General features: G+C 40.9%; 1 protein-coding gene across 1 annotated transcript; it reads left to right on the forward strand.

Moving 5' to 3' along the window:
- Positions 1 to 1,754: 1,754 nt before the first annotated feature.
- On the forward strand, positions 1,755 to 17,402 carry gal3st2 (galactose-3-O-sulfotransferase 2). The gene is made up of 4 exons (XM_012970647.2): positions 1,755 to 1,836; positions 10,869 to 10,964; positions 12,923 to 13,277; positions 15,220 to 17,402. The coding sequence occupies exons 1-4, from the start codon at positions 1,814 to 1,816 to the stop codon at positions 16,024 to 16,026; spliced, it is 1,281 nt and encodes a 426-aa protein (XP_012826101.2). The 5' UTR covers positions 1,755 to 1,813; the 3' UTR covers positions 16,027 to 17,402.
- The last annotated feature ends 7,999 nt before the right edge of the window (positions 17,403 to 25,401 follow it).

Raw genomic sequence — 25,401 nt, forward strand, 5'->3', positions numbered from 1 at the left:
TAAACGCCCTAGGGGTATGCAGCTCTTTGCAGGGAGGTACATGCAAGCCCTGTCCTTACCGCCTGCCTTAGAGTCTGTCTGAATGACGTGCAAGGTCCAGGGTGGGCAGGGTAGGGGCAGGACGCCTACAAGCTTACCCCACCAGCCCCTTTAGAATCAGCCATAGCCTAATGCAGGCCATTCTCAATTATAGGCGCAGACTGTGGCTGGGCTTGCAAATGAGCCCTTTTAACAATACATGTTTCATTGAGTCATAGCACAAGTGACATCACTAAGCACTGATTATAATTGCAAACATCATTATTCAAATTAATTATTTAATTAAGGCTCTATCACCCCCCCCCCAAAATAAAAAATATATATACTCCTGATAAAACTGATCCTACTGTATGTGAATTCCATTAGACCTTAGATTGTAAGCTCCACTGGGGGGGCAGGGACTAATGTGCATGATGTTTAGTCTCTGTAAAGCACTGTGAAACATGTTGGTGCTGTTTAAATAACAAATGATAACAATACACACACATGTGCGCGCACACACGCATGAACACGGAATGCCCAGTGGCGCTGTCAACATGCATATACACTCTCATTCTAACGCAAATCTCCATTACCTTACTATATGGTCTATATATGGAGACAGATGTTTATGTCCAGATTTGTGTCCCACAACCCCATTCTGTGTATCTACAGATTTGTGATGTGTGATTGAATATACTGTCTGTTTAACAGATCAGTGGACACATAACATTTGATCTATGCATCCCTGGGTGCAATGAAATAGCCTCTAGAATTATTGTTAGAGCTGAACCTATAGAGCAGTAGTTCCCAAACTGTGGGGCTGGCACCCTATGGGCACTCAGAGCAGTGGGAGAGGGTTCCAACCAGTGGAATTAGTACAACATTTTGAAGATTAATGTTTATTTACTATGTTGCACTACATTATAAAAACAGCTTAAAATATCTCAACTCTTGTTAAGAGCTAAGGGGGGGAAAAAGTTGGACTGCAAACAGGAACCAAAACCCAAAAGTCTTGTGATATCTGCAGCACAGGCAGTGCCAGCATGGTGAGTGCATACACAGGGCATGCTGCATAATAAACTGACTGATAGGGGTGTAATGGGAGTGTAATTCCACACCCTCTGCTTAGGGCAGAGTGTCATTTATCTTATATATGTAATATATACTAGATCACATGCAAGCATTAATAATATAATGCCGCAAAATATATTGAATTTTGTTGTATGCTTTCTGAGTATTATCCTGAACACTGGGTTGGCACAATGACTCTGTATTATGATCTCATTGAATAAAATGTTGTTTGATATGCAGGTTGGGAGAATATAGTTCTGTCTAGAAGGACATCATGCTGTACTATGTGCTAAACAGGAGAATATCACAGTGCTGGACTACATGCTGTCTGAGAGAATATACTGCTGCATTATGTACTGTACTATATGTATAATGGAGAGTATATGCTGTCTGGGCTACTGTGATTGTGGACTATGTATTTTTTTTTTTTTAATAAATCTGACTTAGGACTAATGATTGTAATGGGTATTTCCAAGGCAATGTCGTATTTTCTCTTCATACCTCTTTATCTACTGATGGATCTTTGGAACAAAATGAATGGAGACAGGTGAGATGAAGTGGAGGAGGAGTCTTAAAGAACATTTTTTTTCCATTCCTGTGACGAAAAGGATAAATAATGTAAGAAAGATAAAAATCTCCCTTAAAGCAGAGAACATTAAAGGACACACAGCTGACTAAAGCGACTGGGAAGAGCCGGGAAACACTTACTTTGCTTGTAACAATGAAGAAAAGAACTTTATGCAGGTAAGAAAAGAACCAGGTCTCTCCAAGTGGTGCTGTACAATAGTTTGGCTTTATGTGTAGTATGAAAGTTTTCATGATCTATATGTGCCTACCTCAACTAGTGTGTGTACTACAGTATATATACACCTGGGGGCAGTCAGTCTGTCCTATAATGTGGATATTTTATACACCTGTTTTAGTATTTTATTTTTATGGTGTATGAAATATTCTGAACAGTAGAAAGGGAAGTGTATGTGTGAGTATTCTTGCCACTGCCTTAACTACACTTTTAGTGTAATATATCATTGTCATCATTTAGTTATTAGGCGCCAGCAAGTTACATAGGGCTTTACATCAATTGGAACAAACAGGAATCATTTAAAGGAGAAGGAATGGTTGAATCATTGGGAGGTGCCAAAATGTTATGCATCCCCCATTGGTTTACCTGATACCCTGGGCCGGTGCTGCTGTTAGTAAAACACTGGGGTACATGCAGGTGAAAAACCGCACTTTAACAAACAAGTTGGCTCGTGTGGGCCCAGGATCACAGCAAAACGAGAAGGAAGGAAGGGGGTTACTTGCCTGCAGGTACCCCGGGCCGGGGAGATTTTCTGCTAACAGGAGCACCAGCCTGGGGTATCAGGTAAGTGATCTTAATCACTCGGGTGTCTAACATTTGGCACCCCCAATGATTTTAACTTTCCTTCTCCTTTAACAAACAAGGGTTACAGCAGTGGCGTAACAATACGCGGGGGCCCAGGGAACAGGGGCTGTGTCCTCTTTTCCTCCCATGCCTCTTTTTAATTTCTTGGAATTGCAAAACTGCTTAGAATAGCACTTTATTGCAAAGTTTTTTTATTTGCTTTAATTAGAACTAATTGCAGATTACAGATTCAGTTCTCAGCTGGCAAACTTCCTTATCAATCATTTTTTATAAAAAACCACTGAGATATATTTCTATAGCGACGCTTATCTTGGATGTAAATATAATGCACCTGGCAGGCCTGCCAGAGACAACAAAGATTTAGCTAAGATAAATTGTCCTAGAACACTAGCTATTGTTTCATGCAGTCCAAGGTCAAGGGCTCGACAAAGCATGTTGGGAGGGGGCACTCCACTCTTTGTGTTCAGTCTGCAAACATGTCGCCAATGATGCCCTGGAAGAGCCCTGGTGATTGGCCAATAAAGTTCCATTGGCACAAAGTTCCGTCACCCTTTGACCATTTAACTCTTCACTGTAGATGTTATGCACCGCTGGGTAGATACAATTTCTGTAATCTTTTCATATTATTTACACATTTTGGCAAATCTCTTAGGGGGGAATTCACAAAAGTGGAGATAGCCCTTTTTTGGAGTAAAAGTGGTGGAAAAAGTGGTGCAAAACACTTTCTCCAGATTCACAAACAGAAATCCGCCTAAATTCCGACTCTACCGCCACTTTTCCGTTTTTGGTGAAAGAAAGACAGTTTACAGACACTTTTGTGAATTTGTCATTTAACATTTATACAACATTTTAACAACATTTTTCTCGACATTTTTCCCCGACATTTTCAAAATGGAGTAAAGCTCAGTGTAACTCTGTCAGACCAATTCTAAGGCTCGTGTAGCTGTGGGACTGGGTTTGATGGCACCGACAGATTTACTAAGAGCTAAAGGCAAATTCATAAAATAAATGTCGGGAAAATGACAAAATCTGAAAACTGTCTGTTTAAAAGACAAATTCACAAAAGTGGAAATAGAGGTTTGTGAATACGGTGGTAAATCCAACAAATCTATCTCCACTTTTATTTTGTCTCAATATCACCACTTTTGTGAATTCCCCCCTTAGAGTTGGGTGTCTTCCCGTCTGGGGCAACTGCGTTAATGTTTGGGGTATTGGCTGAATTGTTGGTTGGGCATCTAGTATTCCCCATTCTCCTAGCAATCCATTGGAGGACTAGATGAACATGGCAGATCAGTGAATTGAAGGTGTTATGTTACTGTTTGTACTTATTATGGTACAGAGGTGGATTTCAATCTGCCTGACTCTTGGCTTCCCTAGTGTAGCTTGTGCGTCCATATTCCCAATATTTCTACATCTTCCCTCTAGTGTCATACAGTAACTGAGGGTGTCATAGCCACACAATCTGAGAGTTTCACCACAGTCGGGTCACCGTGGAGCTTTCATTTACATTTCCCCAGCATTATAGCGGGCACCCGGATTACAAAGTAAGGCAGCATTTTGGCTCCACAGAAATCAGTTTTTTCTTGTGTACTGGATATGGAGTCATCTAAATATTGGCGCATTGCAAAATAAGTTTGATGTTGGAAAATGCAGGTTTCAAAAGTTTTTGCAATTCCCTTTTCAGTACTTAGATTACTAAATTTCGTTATTTCATTCAGATCTGAAAAATGACACAGAATTATTGACACCCTTGGTGGCACACCCATTGGAAAGAATATTTAGATTCCTAAAGCCATGTGGGCCCCTCTTTTTTTGCAAACTGCAGATGTTGACTCATTCATGGCCACTTTCAAACAGTTCAGCATTTTGTCTTTAAACATTCCTAGGTGTTTTCTAAAGTGTTCTTAGAGTCATTGTCCAGCTGAATGACCCATAATCTTCTACAAAGAACCACCTTTCTGGCACTGGGTTGCATGCTGGCCCTGATGCCATGCACAGACAGGCACCCTGGTTCCACTATGGCTGTACGGGTGGTGTTCTTTGAAGAATTCCTTTTTTCCCTGCAGAGATGTTGTGCTTCACCTAAAGACTGTTTCATTTGTCTACAGGACAGGATATTGGCTTGTTCCAATATGTTTTGGTGAACTCCAGTTATGTTTCTAGATCAAGTTCTCATCTGTGGCATTTGAAGGTGATTTCCCCAGGAAAGGTTATATAAGGCAGCGATCAAGTACTACTTCCTCTTTGGCTGATAAGATGGGAATAGTTTGTGATGCCAGATACCTTTTAGGACTAGTAAGGTTAGGTAGTTGTAAGGCAGGTTTGCTGGAGCTCACTGCAGGTGGTTAATATATCTAACCGACCACTCAAAGAGGGAAAGAGAGGGATCCGTGTCCTAGTGGTACCTCACTCAATTAGGGACCCAGTAAAAGAGGGACTAGGGGAGATAGGGCCTAGTGTGCCTTGAATGAAAGGCTGGCTCCTATGCTAAAAGTCTGTAAGAAGATACAGTGTCCCTGGTGAGAAGGAAGGAACTGGGAAGTAGGCATCAGGCAGGGGCCCAGTGGCCTGGGGAACCATAACTGTCCAGGAGTGTAAAGTCAGAACTATACTGGGATTGTTAATAAACTGTTCCTGAGTTCAATGATGGTGTGTGTAACCCCCAGTTTATCCATATCTGGAGTGAGTATTGCAAGCTCCCTTAATGCTGACAGTGGTGTGTGTTACTCAGCCAAGTATCTGAGAGAGGGCACGGGACACCATGTTACAGCCCCTTTCGTTGAATTGGCAAAAGATGTTGTTTCTGGTTCTGTTTTAATATTACAGAGAAAAAGGAAATCATTTTTAAAGATGTGAATTATTTTATTACGGGAGATGGCCTTTCCGTAATTGGGAACTTTCTGGATAATTGGTTTCCGGATAAGGGGTTCACTACCTGTACAAGTATAAATGCACACATCACTGTTATTTTTAATATGTTCTGGCAGAACTGGCGCAATATTTATGCAATTTGTGTTGACCACAACTGTACAAATGGCCTTTTTTTATCTAATGTTCTTTATGCCTCTATCTTTTTTTCTTCTGATGAAAACCTCCTGAGTCCTTTTTATGTGATGGCTTTTTAGTTTTTGTAACATTTTTATAGTATTGTAAGGCTACGGTAAACTGGGGCTGCCCGGGGCTCCCAAGACCAGTGACTTTACTAATAATTCTCCCAGACGAAACTATCTTGGGGCGAGCCCTTGCATGTATTGGAAGCCAGGGTGTAGTGCAACTAAATCTCTCAGGTTGAGATCACAATAAGGGCACCAGTGGTTCTTAAACTTAAACAGGAACAACTTTATTAAACTTCCCATAGAAGTACAGCAATAAAGCAGGCTTTACCCGTAGTACAGGTGTCAGTAGGGTTGCTACTGGTTTTTGGAAGGGCTGTTCGGGCCAAAACCTCCTGCCTCGTCTCCCAAATTAGGAAAACCGGCCAGGACTCAGTAACATTGACGCAGAGATCAGCCAGTAGCTAGATACAATGAATAATGTGTTTGCGTCTTTTTCCTTTTCAACTGAAAACAAATATTTCACTAATATTTGTATAACAAGTCACAGAGTCCCAAGCACTTAAGGTTAATCTGAACTTAATCAGATCATTTATTCAGTACAAGGAAATGCCCATGCCAAGGTAACATGACTGACTGACCCGTACAGCTGGAGAATAGCAGCTTAAAGCTGAACCAGCCTTTGGCAATACACGTCAGTTTTAATTAATCTTACCATTGTCAATAATCAGTATAATTTGTGGGTTCACACTACCAAAATAAATGCTGCTTCTTTAGGGGTGCAACTAGAAAGCACAATGTGTGACTTTTACTTAAACATGTACATCCTAGTAACTGCCCCAGCAACACAGATACCTGCCCGAATAGCACCCACTCTATTCCTAATGGTGCAAGGTTGGTCCATTCAGTTAGTTTACAACTAAAATTAGAACTAAGCCGGATACTTTTATTGCTCTTAACACAGATCTCTGTTCCCATGTGTAAAGACCTCCAAGAAAATATAGTGCTGATTAACTCATGAGTCTCAAACAAGTTTAAAGCATAAGTAAACCGTTAAAAAAAGGTGATGTACAATAGATGAGAGTGCTATTCTGAGCGCTTTTGCTACTTGAAAAACAGTTCTTTCACCACATTTTTAACAATTCTTCTTTGCAATCTTTGATCAATTTTTCTCTTGCTCCCATGTCCTGGGACCTTGGCTACAGCGCTATGGGGGACATTACGTACAGGACGCCTTCAGGTTGTCCATGCTTTCCTATAATTTTGTGCCTCACTTTGTCAGCCATTTCTTTGCTTTTCTTGCTTTTCTCCATGTTCAGTTTTGGGCACACAGACAAATCAAACTGACTGAATGTGTCCTTACATTGCAGGCACGTGCCGCTCAGTGCAGATGGATTTATTTACAAATCAAAGGAGAATTACCTGCTTCAAATACTAATATTTCTTCTATTAACTTCTAAAAGGTGCCATTGGTTTTGCCAGTCCATTGTAAGATTTCTCTTTGGAATAACATCAGATTTAGTAATTTTTTCCCAGTCTTTTTATACAGGTATGGGACCCATTATCCAGAATGCTCGGGACCTGGGGTTTTCTGGATAAGCGGTCTTTCCGTAATTCGGATCTCCTACCTTAAGCCTGCTAAAAAAAGTATTTAAACAGTAATTAAACCCAATAGGATTGTTTTGGCTCCAATAAGGGGTTATTATATCTTAGTTGGGATCACGTACAAGGTTCTGTTTTAACATTACAGAGAAAAAGGAAATAATTTTTAAAGATGTGAATTATTTTATTAAAATGGAATCTATGGGAAACGGCTTTTCTGTAATTTGGAACTTTCTGGATAATGGGTTTCCGGATAAGCGGTCCGATACCTGTACAAGTATAAATACACACATCACTGTTATTTTTAATATGTTCTGGCAGAACTGGTGCAATATTTATGCAATTTGTGTTGGCCACAACTGTACAAATGGCCTTTTTTATCTAATGTTCTTTATGCCTCTATCTTTTTTCTTTAGATGAAAACCCTTTTTATGTGATGGCTTTTTAATTTTTTTTAGTATTGTAAGGCTATGTTAAACTGGGGCTGCCCAGGTCTCCCAGGACCAGTGACTTTACTAATAATTCTCCCAGATCTCGGGGCAAGCCCTTGCATGTATTGGAAGCCAGGGTGTAGTGCAACTAAATCTCTCAGGTTGAGATCACAATAAGGGCACCAGTGGTTCTTGAACTTAAACAGGAACAACTTTATTAAACTTCACACAGAAGGATAAGCAAACCTTTAAAAAAAAGTGATGTACAATTGATGAGAGTCCTATTTTGAGCGCTTTTGCAATTTACATTTATTATTTATTTATTTTTTGAATTCCATGATATTAAGGCCTAGCACTTTCTTTCACCTGACATCTTCCGTGACTATTTCGTGTTTGCAAAATAACCAGCATGTGGCGCTGTTGTAACAGAAAGAATTCATATTAACAGTACTTTTAACCTTTTGAATTACAATACAAATAAATAATGACACATTGCATCATGTCCAGGCTTTGCCCTTACTTTTATCACAATGGACAAATTCAATGGTTACTTATGCACTCTAACCAGCTGCATAAATAGAAAGGTCAATGGTTAATTTCTCCCTTTCAATGGCATAGGCAAACAGACTCAGCATATCAGAAATCTAACACACTGTTGTGTTAGCATTGCAGCACAGGCACAGGAAGCAGTGTCAGACTGACAGGAGACATAGCCAATAGGAGTTAAGTCTGCTCCCAGTACGATGTGTGACATCATATAATGAAGTAAAAAAGCAACGGTAGTGTTTATAGGGGTCACTGACCCCCCCCCCTCCCAGCACAGGGTCTGTGCAGAAGTGAAGGATCAGCAGAGGGATGACGCTGAGGGGAATATCTCTTCAGCTACTGCACATTTGTTGTTGTACTATGTATAGGTATGGGATCCCTTATCCGGAAAACCCATTATCCAGAAAGCTCCAAATTACAGAAAGCCTGTATCCCATAGACTCCATTTTAATCAAATAATTCAGATTTTTAAGATTGATTTCCTTTTTCTCTGTAATAATAAAACAGTACCTTGTACTTGATCCCAACTAAGATATAATTACCCCTTATTGGGGGCAGAACAGTCCTATTGGGTTTATTTAATGGTTAAATGATTCCCTTTTCTCTGTAATAATAAAACAGTACCTGTACTTGATCCCAACTAAGATATAATTACCCCTTATTAGGGGCAGAACAGCCCTATTGGGTTTATTTAATGGTTAAATGATTCCCTTTTCTCTGTAATAATAAAACAGTACCTGTACTTGATCCCAACTAAGATATAATTAATCCTTATTGGAGGCAAAACAATCCTATTGGGTTTGATTAATGGTTTATTGATTTTTTAGTAGACTTAAGGTATGGAGATCTAAATTACAGAAAGACCCCTTATCTGGAATACCCTTGGTCCCGAGCATTCTGGATAATGGGTCCAATACCTGTATATGGCAAAGATTGTTCTATTAATGTGAACTGTTAGATTTGTGAATGTTGTACCAAGGGGAACAACCACTTAAAGAATACTTCCAAACAAGACACGTGTTTCCCCATATTTAAAACAAGAAAATCCCCTACTGGATTAATAAATTAAAGATAGGCCTTTGGGCAGACCAGGGAAACCTAAGCACCTGGAGTACAAAACAAAATAAAAGTGTTGCTGGAAGGGGCAAGGCTGATGTTAGAAAAGATGAGGACCTGGTTAAAGGGAAACTATACCCCCAAACAATGTAGGTCTCTTTAAAAATATATTATATAAACAGCTCATATGTAAATCCCTGCTTCATCTAAATAAACTATTTGCATAAAAATAGACTTTTTTTTTTAGCAGTATGTGCCATTGGGTAATCCTAAATAGAACATTGCCTGGGATCATAGGATTCACAGTGCACCCAAACAAGCCAAGGCACACATACATGCTAGGCCCCATCAGCCAATGGACACAATTCTGTATTTTAGTCCCACACTACTTCCTGTTACAGTCAGAGCTGCATCATTTCCTGTCAGCTGATCTCTGAGGGAGCACACAGCCCATCACTAAATGGCGGCTCAAGGGAAAGGATGTAAAAGGGCAATATTTACTGATATATATATATTCCAGTGTGGCGAGATTCTTTAATAGGCCACTTAACATAATATAAACTATCTGTTGGTTATGTATTCATTCTCGGGATATAGCTTTCATTTAATGCAGGAAAAAGGGGGTGCCCCGGCTACAGGATGAATCAATATAAATGAGGGTGTCCAGCCTGCAGCTCCCCGGATGTTGTTAGGCAACAAGTGCCAGTGCCTCATGATAGCTGAGGGCAGACATCTAACATAAATATGAAATCAATATACAATATGTATTTTAACAATAACACATATTTTAACAAACATTATACAGAAACAGACACCATTCAGTGCAACTGAAGAGCAGTGTACAAAACAGCAATCCAATATAAATGTATGTATGTATAACTTTATTTATAAAGCCCTACAAGGGTACGCAGCGCTGTACAATCTGTCAGTGATCAGTATAATACTGCAATAGATAATACATCAGCATATTATTCTATATTGCTTGTGCAACAGAAGCACATATATTAAATATCATCACTGCTGGGTAGTATAAAGTGCCCACATGTGTAGGGAGATAAATAGAGTGCTTCTGTAGCAACTTCCAATAACTTGCATGCAACTCTAAAAGGGCCATTTACTAACTGCTGGATTTTTTTCCTGATTTGGAGTTTTAGTGCTAAAAGTTGCAGAAAAAAAAAGTTGTGACTTTTTCAAGATTTACTATGCATCAAAACAGCTCAAAAGCCGAATAAGACAATTCGCCAGCTAAAACTTGCTGAGATCATATAGAAGTCAATGGCAGATGTCCCTTCTCTGGAGGATCCTTCTTTTGCTTCGAGACTTTAGAGATTTCAGATTTTTGATGGTGTTTTTTTTTGTACGAAAATTCAAAAAAGTTGCAGTACTCGTGTGTCAAGTTGAAAAATTCTGAATTTTTGTGACTTTTGGGCTACTTTTCCCGCATAGACTTTTTTTATTTCAGATCTTTTAGTACATGCCAGGTATTCCTGCCAATAAGTTTATTGGAATTTTAAAATTAAACAAAAAATGAGAAATGCTAGAGTTTTAATCATTCTGCCCCTCGGTCTGTAGGTGTGGGTCTTTGTGTATATCGGATACGGGGTGTTGCAGAACAATATCTCTCTTTACCTTAGTTAACATTAAGAAGGCAGAGGGAAGGTGTATATGAGGCAATGAACCCTGTTTGTGTTGTGTTTTCAGGAGAACTGTTTGCCTGAAGCTGCTTTGTGTTGCACTGATTGTCACGGGGGTTCTATTCACCACTTTACAGATTCTGGATGTCAGTACAGAAGAGAGGTGAGTGATAAGTGCTGCGTACATAAGTAGCGCTTTCTAAATAAAGATATACATACATACACTCATGACTCCTGTGTGAAAATTCCTGTGAGTGCTGTCATTTTCGCTATATATCTTACATTTTTTGGCACTGGCACCCAGGTATCATCCACTTTGTATGGTGTGCAGCTTATTGGCTATATACATACATAAGTGGTACTGAATCTTGGTACAAGGGCCAGCGTAAGAGATGAGGGCCCCTCAGGCCAATTTAGGAAGGCTCAGTTTGAAGGGGAAACAATTGTACACATTGTGGATGTACCAGCATCCAAGCCAAGCGCCCCCCCCAAGAATAATGGAAGTTGGTAGTCAGGCTAAATTGGATCTTGCTCACTCCACCCCCACATAGGCAAAGGGTGATTATTGTGTTTGGTGAAGCTAATTAGAATATTCTAGAAGGATTCTGTTATAGTAGCACCAAGCAGCGAGTTGTGCTTTGTATGGCACAGTGAATACGAACAGATAGCAAAGAATGGGCTGCCTTAACTTACCCTTGTGGGGAAACACATGAATGAGTGACCATAGAGGAAAGTATGAGGAAATGCAGAAACATGTGTAGGAGCCCTGGTGCTTTGGGGTACTTGGTCTCCTCAAACCTTCATTAAAATCCCGCTCTGTCCACGCTATATATACATTGCAATACTAGAAACTATCTTGGAGCCCTTGGAGCTGCTGCCATCTACTGACTAAATTTTAAATTTACTTTTCCAGCATACAGACCTAAAAGTATGGCTAAGGACAAATAATGCATTGGGGGTATGACTGTACCAAAGCTGTCCCAAAGGGGCCACCCAGGAGGACTGCAAGCATGGTGCAAGGGAGGGCCTGGATAAAAGAGGGGGCTTTTGCAAGTTTTACTCTGGCCCATATGTCTTTAGTTGTCCCACTGGCCCTAAAGTCTTAAAGACAGCAATTTAAAATGCTACAAAATGGCATATTTATATAAATTGCTGTTGGCATCTAGTATTATAGGCATGCAAAGCTGGGGCAAGGGTTGCTGCTTTTGGCCTCGGTAAAAACCAAACAAGATAGAGGGATGATGACATTGGAGCAAAGCAGGAAGATATAGTGATTTGGTTCGTGATATTTGGGGGCATAATTGTGCCTTTTTTGGGCAGGCCGTGACATCAAAGCCGGTTACTGGGGATTATTGTTTGAGGATGAACCCTGAACAGACCGTTGTGGCCCAAAGAAACCTAAGAAAAAACAAACTGTTTGGGTCAAAACAATGCAGCTGGGGGCCCCTTCTAATAATAATAATATAAACAGTGTTGGACTGGGGTGTCAAGGGCCCACCAGAAAGCCTTAGACCTTAGGCCCACTCTCCCCTTCTCTGTTCACTCACTTTCTTTAGTCTGTTAATGACTTCTTTTTACATACTATTATCTATCCTTTCCTCCATTTCTTCTGTTTCTTCTTATATAGAACTGAGTAATGGTCATGGTATAGGCATACAAGGCAAATGGCTGGGTGAGCAGGAGGGCCCACTGGGAGTTTTTCTGGTATCCTGGTGGGCCAGTCCGACACTGAATATAAATCCAGGATATCTAGCTTAAAGGCTTCTACTTGATGTTGGACTACAACAACTAGCAACACGCACACACGCGCGCACATACTTACGTACACACACACACAAGTACGCACACACGTATGTACACACACATATGCATGCATACACGCACACACACACTTTAAATTGCAAAAGAAAGAGAGAGAAAGTAAACATGGCATTAACTGCAAAACAATTAGTGGTCCAAGATTTCAAGAGTTTGCCCAATGTTTAAATGAATGCTGTACAGAGTGTATTGAGCAACAGATATTGGGTTGCTGGGGTCACCTCTGTCACCATGTTATTGATAAGATATGTTTATAGATGGCAACCCAGAGGCTTGAATTCGCACAATATTTTGTTTGAACAGGAGGAATGAGCAAAGGAATCCCCCTATGACCCAGTGTGTGCCCATTCTGCGCCCTACACCTGCGAGCCGGGGAGAACATTATAACAATGAGAATAAAGAAAGGGAAAACAGCTCCTGCAAGGCCATCACTAACATATTTTTTCTAAAAACCCACAAGACTGCCAGCAGCACCATCATGAACATACTATTGCGCTATGGAGAATTTCACAACCTGACCTTCGCCTTGCCCTTATACAACAACTCGCAGTTCTTATATCCAAAATATTTCTCTGCCTCTTTTGTGGATGGATTCTCAGCACGCAGCAAGGACACTTATCATATTATGTGTCACCACATGAGGTTCCTACTCACCGAGGTACTGTATGCCACTATGGACATGTGGGGTTATTTGCACAACTTGGATGTGACCCTTAAAGAAAGTTCAAAATTACTTAAATATGAGAATGAGTTCACTAAAATATTCTAATAGGTACCATAAGTATTAGCTGTGACATGCTGACTGCCTGTACATGCAATTTTGGGGGAATTAGCAATGGTAGGCAGGCAGGCATGCCGAGGATCTGGAGCATAGAGACAGGGACACCAAGTCTTCAGGCAAAACTCAGGTTTATTCAGGGCCAATTCTTCCCAACAGAAACATAAGACAGTTCATCAACATACAGTTCAGGGTTGTGATTTGTCCCTTCTTCAGGGTTCTCACCTTCCAGGGTTAGTTCCACGCTCTGGAACACTCAGGCTTCACATTAAGCCTTGCTGAGCCCTCTCCGTCTGGTCATAACTCCCTCTGCTCCCTGCAGTGGCAGGAGGCACCCCCAGCTGCTCTGGGAGTTCCTAACACAGGCAGCCCTCCTGCTCTGTGCCCTGCTCTGAGAGTGACCTTCACACAGTCAAGGTTCAATTCCAACTCTCCCCCCCTCTGTGTAATCACACAGCCCTTTTATTGGCTGCTCACCTGCAGCCTAATCAGGCAGCTCCCTACAGCTGGCCAAATCAAAACCTTAAAGGGAGATTTACTCCAACACAGCCTCACTTGCTGTAAAACCAGGTATTTTACCTGGTGCTATTTGTATCCCACCTTAAACACTGGTGGAAAACACACCAAACAATGACCTTTTCCATTGCATCTCTCACATAGCATAAAAATAAGCAAAGAATTGGGTGATGCCCCCCTAAAGCTCCATATTTGTGTTCCTAGTGGTGACACCAAAAGGCAATATGACAGCTGTGGGTGGCACCTGCTTTGGGAAACAAAAATATGAGTTGGCTGAATATAGAACTCAACAGAAGTCAATGTCTTAGGGTTCATTTACAATAAACAAAATTAGGGTTGTTTCATTAAGGCTTTAAGGAGTTCTCAAAATGTCATCTGTATGAAATACAGTTCTCTGTGGAATCACAAACATTGGAAATATTCTAGGTGATAACTTACCTGTTCCTCAAAAAGGCATTGGCCACACAGGCAAAGCTATATGGTCAGTAGCTCACCTGTCACCTCCCCACTTATAGAACTCTTTCTGCCAATTGCTAGCTTATTACAGCAACATTTTATTTATAAAACATAAATGACAGTCTATGAAGTAATATCCAATCAGAAATGGAGAAATCACTCTGCCTGCAACTGTCTTATGTGGTTGCCCAGGAATGACTGAGTGGCTTTAGTTACTTAAAAGAGCCATGTAATACAGGGAGAAGCGTGCCGGCGATAGCAAAATCAGGATCCATCCAAGATATTAAGGGGGGCACTTATCAACGGTCAAATTCATTTTTTTCCCATAATTCAAATTTTTTTTGTGCTAAAAATCCATATATTCAAATTATGATGAGAAGTCTCTTCCAGTGGGGCATCCAGCAGATAAAGAAAACTGTGACAAATATAAATAAATAATAAATTGTGGTTAATATTCAGTTACAGTTTAGAAATAAAGCAAGTTACACTTGTGGGCTTATTAATCAGATTTCTAGTTTGTGAATTTTAGAATTAAATTACATTTTTTATAAAAACGCAAGCTCACAAAATGGCCTAGGACAACTCCCATTGACTTCTCCATGAATCCCATTCAATTCTACATGAACTTGCAAGCTTTTAGATGCAAAGTTTTCTATTCTAATTTTTAGCTTTAAATAAGCATCAGACATTCAAATCTTTAAATTATAATTCAATTATTGGGAGTTTTGCTGCAAAATTGTGGATTTGAATGCTTATTAATCACCTGCATAATATTAATTAAGGAAATTGCTATAATATTAGAGAAACTATAATCACATCAAATATCTGATTTCATGTTTTGTTTCCGTAGGTAGAAAAGGTGGTGCCCGCTAATACATTTTATTTCACCATTTTACGGAATCCAGTGTCTCTCATGGAATCGTCCTTCTCCTATTACAAATCTACAGACTCGTTCATTCGAGCCAAAAGCCTAGAAGACTTCCTCAGCAAAACTTCTTATTACTACAGAGGCAACAGCCATGCCAGGAATATTATGACTTTTGACCTGGGTTTCAATCACAATGGGAAAGAATCCCCAAAGCACTTTCGGCTGACTGGGAAAATGGTGGAAGCCACCTACGACCTGGTGTTGATCACTGAGTACTTTGATGAGTCTTTGGTGCTGCTAAAAGATGCCTTGTGCTGGACATTTGATGACGTGCTTTCATTTCCCCTTAACACCAGGACTAACAGTACAAAACTAACTATTTCTCAAGAAACACAAGAAAAGATAAAGAGCTGGAACCAGCTGGACTGGCAACTGTACGTTTACTTCAACAATTCCTTCTGGGAGCGAGTGGAGAAGTTTGGAAAGGAACGAATGCAGCGTGAGATAGAAGAGCTCCGGAAGAGAAGGGACCAAATGTCTAAATTATGCCTGCAGAATACAGCAGTGGCAAGCAAAATCCGGGACAAATCTTTAATACCATACCAGTCTGGCAAAGCAATAATTCTCGGCTATAACCTGAAGTCTGGGTTGGGAAAGGCTGAGCAGCTCCTGTGCCAGCGACTGGTGACCCCGGAAATACAGTACACAAATTTATTGTGGGCAAAGCAGAGGAAATCTAAATTCAGTTCAATAAAATCATGGATAATTGGAGTCAGAAGGCCAAAGTAAAACATATATATGTGAATATTTATTATTATTATTATTATTATTATTATTGTAATCAATGCTAAATTGCAGGAAGCTAACCTGAGCACCTGGCTCCTGACCATATCTTTCCACAGGAACTGGCCAATAACAGCAATGCAGCGCACAGTGCCTGCTGAGAATTTCGGTAAAATGTACTTCTTGTGCCAGTGCTGGTTGTAGGGTAGGGCCCCAGGATCAGAGGGGGAGATTTAGAGATTTAAAGTAAAAAGAGCATATTGTACTGGGTAACAATTGTTAGATAACTTAATTTATATAGTCTTATAGGAATGCTTGGAATTATTTTCAATAAGGTTCACAATTTGTCCGAATCCCAGCCTTTTTCTAGTTCATCCAAATCTAAAGTGTACAGCCAAACCGAATCATGTGTCTTGTGGCTTTAAACTCTGGATAACTAAACACATATCTGAGTATAAAAATTAGGTTTGGATAAGTGGCGTACCTACAGCGCGCAAGACCTAGCTAGCAAGACTAGCAGGACTAGCACTTGAAAAGAAGGTGTAACCATTACTCCCCTGTAAAGAAGCTCCACTGAGGAGCACACTGTCAAATAGGCATTGTTGGCCTGGTCCACCTATGGCCTATTATCACAATAATTTGATGTAGACAGTGTTAAATGTCCCATGTGTCATATAGGCCTATTGAGGAAATAGGGAAGAGCTGACAGCAATTGGCCTTGTCTTGGACCCACTAGGACCAGGGTCCTGCAGGCCAGTCATACCCTGAAAATAAGAAAACAGCAGCAACAGTTGTGGGCCCTAGGCAACATAGGCCACTTCTGCTTATCCCTAGTTCCGGCCCTGAGCAGCAGCACAAGCACGCACAGAAGCACTCATTTTTCTTTTAGACCCATTTTGCAAGAGCAGAAAGTAACTTTTCCATTACCATCCCACTTTCCATAGCAGCCAGGTTTGAGTGGCAGACTGGAAGTCTACTTAGCCTGATTAAAATAGATGAATAATAATAAAATTCAACCTTCAGGAATATTCTTCTTTCTAGTGGCTGAGGGCTGCCAGCAGAAATCCCACGGCCCATACAACTATATATTTGAGTCTTCCTGTGGCCAATGCAGCGGAGTCTTGTAGGCAGCATAAGAGGCCAGTTATTGTCAGGATAAGCCCAAAGGGCATCTTTAAGATATGTTGCTGGCTGGGTGTCATGAGTAGAACTGTCAGCACTGGGGGTCATTTGGAGTTGTTGAACTTGATGGACTTTTGTCTTTATCAACCCAAACGAACAGTATAATTATGTACCCATCATGCCCCCTGGCTGGAGAGAGTCATAACAGAAAGGCATAATGTTCATTCTGTTGTTCTCAAAATGAAGACCAATTGCAAATATCTTTGACCACTGCTTCATACAAGTACAAGTAGAGTGACCCATTGTATGTACAATAACATAAAGGGATCATAGAGACCTGGTTTGGTGCGGTGGGATGGTTGCACTGCAGGTAGGTTGCGTGTCATGAGAAAGGAGAAATATAAATGATGTAATTATACAATGTTCCTAGGAAACCACCTAAGGATGTCAGTATCTCGTCACACCAAACACAATTAACACAGCAATATCGTTACTTGGAGTCAAGTTGGTTTATGGTATAATCTCTAAATATTTTACTAGTTTTATGACGTAAGCAATAGAAACAGCAAAGAAAAAGTATCTCTGCACAGACTCGCCCTTTCTAATGAGCGATATATAGGGAAGAAACTGAAGATGGGTGCAGTCCATTACACGTAGTGCTCCGCCGCTGCTATAACACCATAGAAAAAGGAAAAAAGCTGCGCTTCTTCCTTTCTTTCTTCCTTTATTCCATTAAATATAAAAACATGTGACATGTTTTTATATTTTACGGAATAAAGGACTTTTTAGAAAAAGGAGAGCGCTTTTTTTCCTTTCTCTATTATGACGTAAGCAGACACATAATTCAGGGTCTAGCAGTGTATAAATATATATAAGAGCACGTTGTTTTGAACCAGATATTCTTTATTAATGCACAACTTTTAATCAATCCAGTTTATAGGAGAGTGACATGTGGCTGCTGCTGTAGTAAAATCAGGAATAAGATCAGACCGCTCCCTGACAGCCCATTATTCTCACTATCATTGCACCTGCCCAGAACTGTCATTGCAGGGCAAGCAAGGAAGCTGCCATCCCGCTGTGAGGGTACAAATGCCAAGGCAACCACCAATTAAAGGAATGACTTAAATGAAGACAAAGTGCAAACCTCCTAGTAACCATGTATATCATATTAAAAGTTCATTTTAAAGTTGAGTAGAGCTGCCCCTTTGAAGAAACATTACCCCAAATATGTATATCATTTCCATCTAGATACACCTAAATAGTAGTGCACTGACAGTAATCACTCGAGGTGACGCTACCAAAAAGTAATATTAACGCTCACTTGGGAAACACTGTATTATAGGATTAATAGAATGTCAAATCTTGAGATCAGTAGATGTTTTTGAGTTACTACTCCCACTATTGTGTTTTTCTGTGTGTGTGATTAATTCTACTGGGCCTTTGCCAGTACCTAACCAATGGCAGTTTAAACATTGGGGAGCTAACAGGGTTGATCACAGGGAACTCCTATGGACCGGTACACAAAACTAAGTTTAGTCAGCTCCTCTAGTTTGGGCTGGAGCTTCAGGCCTTGCTTGAATGGCTTTTGGGGCAGTTAATGCACAAAGATAGATGCTGAGGTTGTTTTGGGGAGGGGGGGGGGGTGAAGCTCCTTCTTTATATTTTCTCTAACCAAGACTGGGCTTCTTAATCCACCAACCTCATTAAAGGTTCCAGGGTTGCTCCCAGCAACCTTTAGATAGTCAAATGGTTCTGGCCATTTAGTTGCACCTCAGCCATTTATATTCCATGAGGATATTAGCAGCCAGGGGAACCTTGAGACACTTGAAGGGTGGGGGGGAGGTTACAGGGTGTAATCACTGCTGCAATTAAAAAAAACAAAAACAAATACGGTATCTATTAAATGTGTTTTCTGATGTTCACATTCTGCTTGTAGTTGGGCCTAGAAGTGAAAGCATGATGTGAAATCTATAGTCTTTGGCCGCTGGAAGGGTGGCCCAGCAACAGCTGCTGTCAGCTAGCCCTGTGTTCACTAGGGTGATAATGATCCACTTCTGGGTTTTTTTTCAACATAATTCCACTCCTAAATGGTAAAATAAGGAATCAAAAATACCTGAAAGCAATTATAACCCCAATGACACAAGGGGTAATTTTTGAACACAAATACAGTTGTGTTCCTGCTAATTCCCTCAGTCAGTTGCATGTAAAACCCCTTTATATTAAACATAGTTGTGTCAAAATGCACTCCTTGTGCATAGTTGTGCTCAGGGTCGGACTGGAAGGAAAAATCCCGGTGGGCCCCGGTGGCCCAGACCCAACCCTTGCCGGTGCTTCCCCTCCCGACCGCTCCTCCCCTGACGCGTCAAATTTACGCGCTCGGAGGAGGACGTCGGGAGGGGGGCCCTGCGAGGGGGGTTAGGGGGGCCCCTGCGGGGGGGGGTTAGGGGACGCGCCTGGCTGGGGGCACCTGCAGTGCCCCTGGGACAGGAGCCCTGGTGGGCCCTTCACCCCCCAGTCCGACCCTGGTTGTGCTTGCCAATGGTCAGTCCTTTGATGCCGCACCTGTTGGTGCAGTGGAACCCTAAAGCTACTGCCACCTCCTGACCAGACAATAAATCCAGTGTTCACTTCACAGCCATTGTCAATAGGCACAGCACCTATTAAACCTAAAGATTTCACTTGCAAGCCGAAAACCAGAAATGACCCCAGGTGGACTTGCGCAATTGTGTCTGATTTGCAGCCAAATTTGTGCAGTTGTGATAATTTTGGTGAACTGGACACAATTGCATCAGGCGCAAAACAATCAGGTCAGGCGCATTGCTCTCTTGTGTGAGTGGGAAAACATGGTGATTGCACTTAGAATTGCGCTTTGCTTACTGCACGTTGGAACATAAATGAGCCCCATGCAGTTAGTTACCTTCTTGAGGGTCTCACGTTGGATATCACATAATGGGCCAAATTCAATTCAATGAGAAAAAGGTTTATCACGAGAAAACTTATGGAGGAGATTCAGTTGGAGATGCAATTCCATTTTGAAAAAATCGTCTCACTATTTATAACGTGAAAAACTGTTTTTTCTCCTGTGTCTCATCCAGGAGTTTTCACGTGATAAACAGTGAGATAACTTTTTTTAAATTTAATCTGTCCCAATGTAAGAGAAGATAAAAAGGTGAGCTTTCTAATAATTACAGTTCTACCAGGAGGTCAAAGCATCTGTCTAAAGATGGCCATACACACCAAGTGAGGTCACCAAGTGAGCGGATCTTCTCCCAGGTGGGCGATATTGGGCTAATTTGGTCGTTTGGGCCTGGGGCCAAACAATCAAATTACAACGGCAGGTAAGAAAAGACAAAAGATGCATGTCCATCATGTTCAGCCTTTTATATTTATATAAAACCTGCCTAAATGTTCCAGTTGATCCAGAAGAAGGCAAAAGAAACCCATCTGAAGCCACTTTAATTTGCCTGGGGGGAGGAAATTTGTTCCCAACTCCAAGAAGGCAATTGGACCAGTCCCTGGATCAACTTATACTAAGAGCTATTTTCAATAACCCTGTATTCCCTCACTTTCTAAAAAGCCATCCAGCCCCTTCTTGAAGCTATCTAATGTATCAGCCAGCACGACTGATTCAGGGAGAGAATGCCACAACTTCACAGCTCTCACTGTCAAACCCTTTCTGAATATTTAGATGGAACCTTTATTCTAATTGGAATGGGTGGCCTCTTGTCTGCTGGAAGGGTCTATTGGTAAATAAAACATTAGAAAGGTTATTATATGATCCCTTTATATATTTATACATAGTTATCATGTCACCCCTTAAGCGCCTCTTCTCCTGCACAAACAGACCCAACTTGGCCAGTCTTTCTTTTTAACTGAGACTTTCCATACCCTTTACCAGCTTAGTTGCCCTTCTTTGGATCCTCTCTAATTCAATAATACAGTATGCTGTTTGAACACTGGAGATCAAAACTGAACAGCATATTCTAGATGGGGCCTTACCAGCGCTCTGTAAAGTGGGAGTATAACCCCCTCCTCCCGTGAATCTATACCCCTTTTAATACAGCTCAATACCTTGTTTGCCCTTGCAGCTGCTGCCTGGCATTGCTTGCTACAGCCAAGTTTATTATCCACAAGGACTCCAAGGTCCTTCTCCATTATGGATTTGCCTAGTTCAGTCCCATTAAGGGTATAAGTGGGGGCATATTGTTACATCCCAGGTGCATGACCTTACATTTATCCACATTAAATCTCATCTGCCACTTAGCCATATCCTGGAATTGACTGGTCTGCAGACTTTTGTGGCATCTGCAAACACTGATACATTACTTATAATACCCTCCCCTAAGTCATTAATGAACAAGTTAAACAAAAGTGGACCCAGTACAGAACCCTGAGGGACCCCACTGAGAACTTTACTCAAAGTTGACAAAATACCATTAACAACCACCCTCTGTCCCCGATCCTGTAGCCAGTTTCCTATTCATGTGTAAACAACTTCACTAAGACCAATGGACCTTAGTTTAGAAAATGCTTTGGCAAAATCCAAATAGATTATACCTACTGCATCCCCACTGTCCAGCTTCTTACTAACCTCATCATAAAAAGCAATTAAATTGGTCTGACATGACCTGTCCTTCATAAAGCCATGCTGATTACTGCTCATAATGCCATTCTCCAAAACAAAATGGGCCAGTATTCACCGAAAGGAAGCCTACGCCTTCCCCTTTAAAGACAAGAATTATCTCATAAATCCATTGTTAGCAGCAGGGTAAATATATCACAAGACAATAATAACACTCCCTGTTACCTTTATTGATCCAGGCTATAAGTTATACAGTTTGCCTTTTGCGTTACTGAATTGCTCATCCCCAAGGAATGCATTTCATTCAATAGTAAAACGTAACAGTAGATAAAGGTTGGACATCTTAAAATGTGTATTTATGCAGCTGCTATAACTCATCTCACCAATGTTTCAGTTAGGGGTGCACCAAACCCAGTTTTTTGGATTCTGCCGAACCCCCGAATCCAAACCGAACGGGGAAGGGGTTAAAAGCGAAATTGTTTTCACTTCTGTGTTCACACGGACATGTAACCCTTCCTAATCCTAATTAGCCTATGTTAATTTATGCTAATTATGATTCAGATTCGGTTTGGCCAGGACCATGGATTCGACCGAATCCAAACCCTGCCAAAAAAGGCCAAATCCTGCCCGAACACCAAACCGAATCCTGTATTCTGTACATCCCTAGTTTCAGTATTTTCTCAATTATATCAGATGATTAATCAAAGCATCCTTCAATTGTTTGGTAACAATGAAAGCAAAGCTGGCCATCCATCATAAGCAGATTTTTCCATTAATTTTTTTAATTAATGGTTAAGGAAATGTAAAAACTAAGTAAGATTTATCAGAAAAGTCTATGTAAATACAGCCATAAGCACTCACAGTAATGCTGCACTGACTTCTCTGTCAAAAGAAACAGTATTTGTTGTCTCTTTGTTTTCCTGTGCCAAAAACACACAGCTCTCTCCTCTCTCCTGCTCCCCTCTCCCTCAAGAATGCTAAGAACTCACTCCCTTAGGAATGTGGATCTGAGCCAATCAGCAGGAAGCTGACTCATAGTCTTACTAACTGAGCATGTACACCGGTCTTGGTCTCGGTGCAGTAGCGAGGCATTATGGGAACTTTCTGATCATCTGAACAGGTGAAATATGGGGAGATTTAAGGGGACTATTGAGAGAACTGAAGGTATGCCTGCAGCTTGAGATTAACTCTTTATTTGCCTTTCCTTCTTTAAAAAAAAAAGTGCCCCCAGCCTCCAGAGAGATGGTTGGGTTGCTTAGCGTTTCCTTCTGTTCCAGACATAATAGATTGGGGGTTTGCGGGGAATTGCTTTCCCCCCTACTTCTCTGCTATAAATGCCTTTATGTCTTTAAAATCATGTTAACCGCTAACCCTTTACATTTATTCCCTTTTTTCAGTGATTGTGCATTATTTTGCTGTTTTTATAGTGTTTTAGGCTAAGGTTCTTTTTTCGGTAAGTACTGAATACCGGCCTTTGGGTTTGGGGGGGGCAGTGATGTAACTTGGGGGCAGGCCATGATGTCACTGGGTCGGGAAATGGGAAAGCTAGGCAGGGGAATGGGTGTGGAAATGGGCAGGTGGGTGGGGCAGACACTATCTCTATTTAAAAGGGGCTGATAGGCCACGGAGAGTCAGGAGGGATTTATAGGTTGGGTCGCCAGTCTTACATATTGAAAAAACTCATTTTTAGCCGCAGTCCTTTGAAATAAAACTGCCACAGAGAGTGACTGTGTTGTGCAGTTAAATAAGAGAAATGTTCAAAGGTCTGATTACATTTTATAGGGGTTGTATATGGATGTGTGTGTGTATATATATATATATATTAAATGTACTCACAAAAACATTAAACATTATTTTAACTGCAGTCTCTCATCAACAGGGGTGTAACTTATCAGAGCCCGGACCCCTCGCCAAAAAATCTTCCTTTAACTACTTGCCCATCTACCCATCCACTGGCTTCTTTGCAGCAGGTGTGGGATTTAAAGAGCCAGACAGCTGTATGGCAATTCCCCCACTGCCGCATAGGTCTCTCCTATCCTTATACCCTAATAAGTGCTACTCCCTCCCACTCACTGATAGGCGACTCTTTATAGTGAAACAAAGTGACAACAGAAGAGGCAGATCACAGAGGCACTAAATTTTATGTATCGTGTTAAATATTACCAGCCCCAAAGATAAAGATAATATATCAATGTCTGTTTGTGAGCGCTCAGGAAGTAGCATCTATATCTGGCTTTGATATATATTTATGCACACTCATCCTTATAATATATGTATTTATATATATTTATATATATATATATATATATATACTTGTCCATATATTATATATACGTATCTAGTGGAAATTACTCTTCACAAGGTTCCTTATCTGTTATCTAATAATTCATTTTATGTAGCAACTGGTGACTGGGCTTATATGATGCCAGACAAGTGCAAAGGTAAAGAACTGACCTGTGTCATGGTCGTAGGCCCAGAATAATAATCCCTGAGAGACTTGCTAGTAATAAACAGATGTAATGAGTATTACATTAAAAAAAATGCTGGCAGGCACATCCGGATCACCAAAAAAGAATTTCAAAGAAGCTCTATTTAACATGTGCAGTTTATTTTGTCCATACATAAAATGCCAAAAGCAAGAGGGGTACTTAGTCATAGGCTGAATTACAATTCAAAGACACACATTATTTAAAGCCAAACTAGCCAATCACATTCAAAGGAAATTGGCCAATCACATTGTACATATAATTAGAATGAATTAGGTTTCAACTGTGAATTGTTAAAAGGCAGTATATGTTGGATTACAAGAAACTTCTTGTAGAGAAGAAAAATGGTCTCCACCATTAGGCACGTTTTTTATATATTATTATTCATTTATACATAACAAGAAACATCATTATCATAATTTAAACCCACAGGTTGTCTTGTATGTAAGTAAAAGATCCACTTAGTTTCTTTCATAGGACATTAGTGATGTTGCCTCCATGAGGGTCTGGAATGATCCTATCAATACCAACAACTGTTACGTAAGATAGTGACCTATTTGAGCAAAACTTCTTTTAATTCTCTGCTTGTTTAACCTATTGATTGTTTATTACATTGCTTACAGGTTAGTAAGTAAATTACATACCTAGTATTACAGTTTGTATAGTGTAATATAGTGTATATATAGTGTAACTGATGAATAAATGATTGTGTTTTAAGAACAAAATTACACGTTATTCCTAGTGATGAGCGAATCTGTTCCGTTTCGCTTCGCCGAAAAATCCGCGAATCTTTGAAAAGATCCGCGAAACGGCGAAAAATTCGCGAAGCGGCGAAAATGTCGCGCGACAAAAAAAATTGTCGCGCACGGCTCTTGTTTTGTCGCGCGGCTCTTGTTTTGTCGCGCGGCTCTTGTTTCGTCGCGCGGCTCTTGTTTCGTCGCGCGGCTCTTGTTTCGTCGCCCGCGGCTCTTGTTTCGTCGCCCGCGGCTCTTGTTTCGTCGCCCGCAGCTATTATTTTGTCGCACGGCTCTTGTTTCGTCGCCCGCGGCTCTTGTTTCGTCGCGCGGCTCTTGTTTCGTCGCCCGCGGCTCTTGTTTCGTCGCGCGGCTCTTGTTTCGTCGCGCGGCTCTTGTTTCGTCGCCCGCGACTATTCTTTTTTGACGCCGCGACAATTTTTGGACGTGCGGCGAA

The sequence above is a fragment of the Xenopus tropicalis genome, chromosome 5 (assembly GCF_000004195.4).
Source record: "Xenopus tropicalis strain Nigerian chromosome 5, UCB_Xtro_10.0, whole genome shotgun sequence".
NCBI lineage: Eukaryota > Metazoa > Chordata > Amphibia > Anura > Pipidae > Xenopus > Xenopus tropicalis.

Excerpts from the sequence above, each read along its gene's own strand:
- gal3st2 (XM_012970647.2), top strand. The coding sequence starts at position 1,814 with ATGAAGAAAAGAACTTTATGCAG. Across the intron at positions 10,965-12,922 it reads GATGTCAGTACAGAAGAGAG|GAGGAATGAGCAAAGGAATC; the intron begins GTGAGTGATAAG and ends TTGTTTGAACAG. Across the intron at positions 13,278-15,219 it reads TGAGGTTCCTACTCACCGAG|GTAGAAAAGGTGGTGCCCGC; the intron begins GTACTGTATGCC and ends TTGTTTCCGTAG.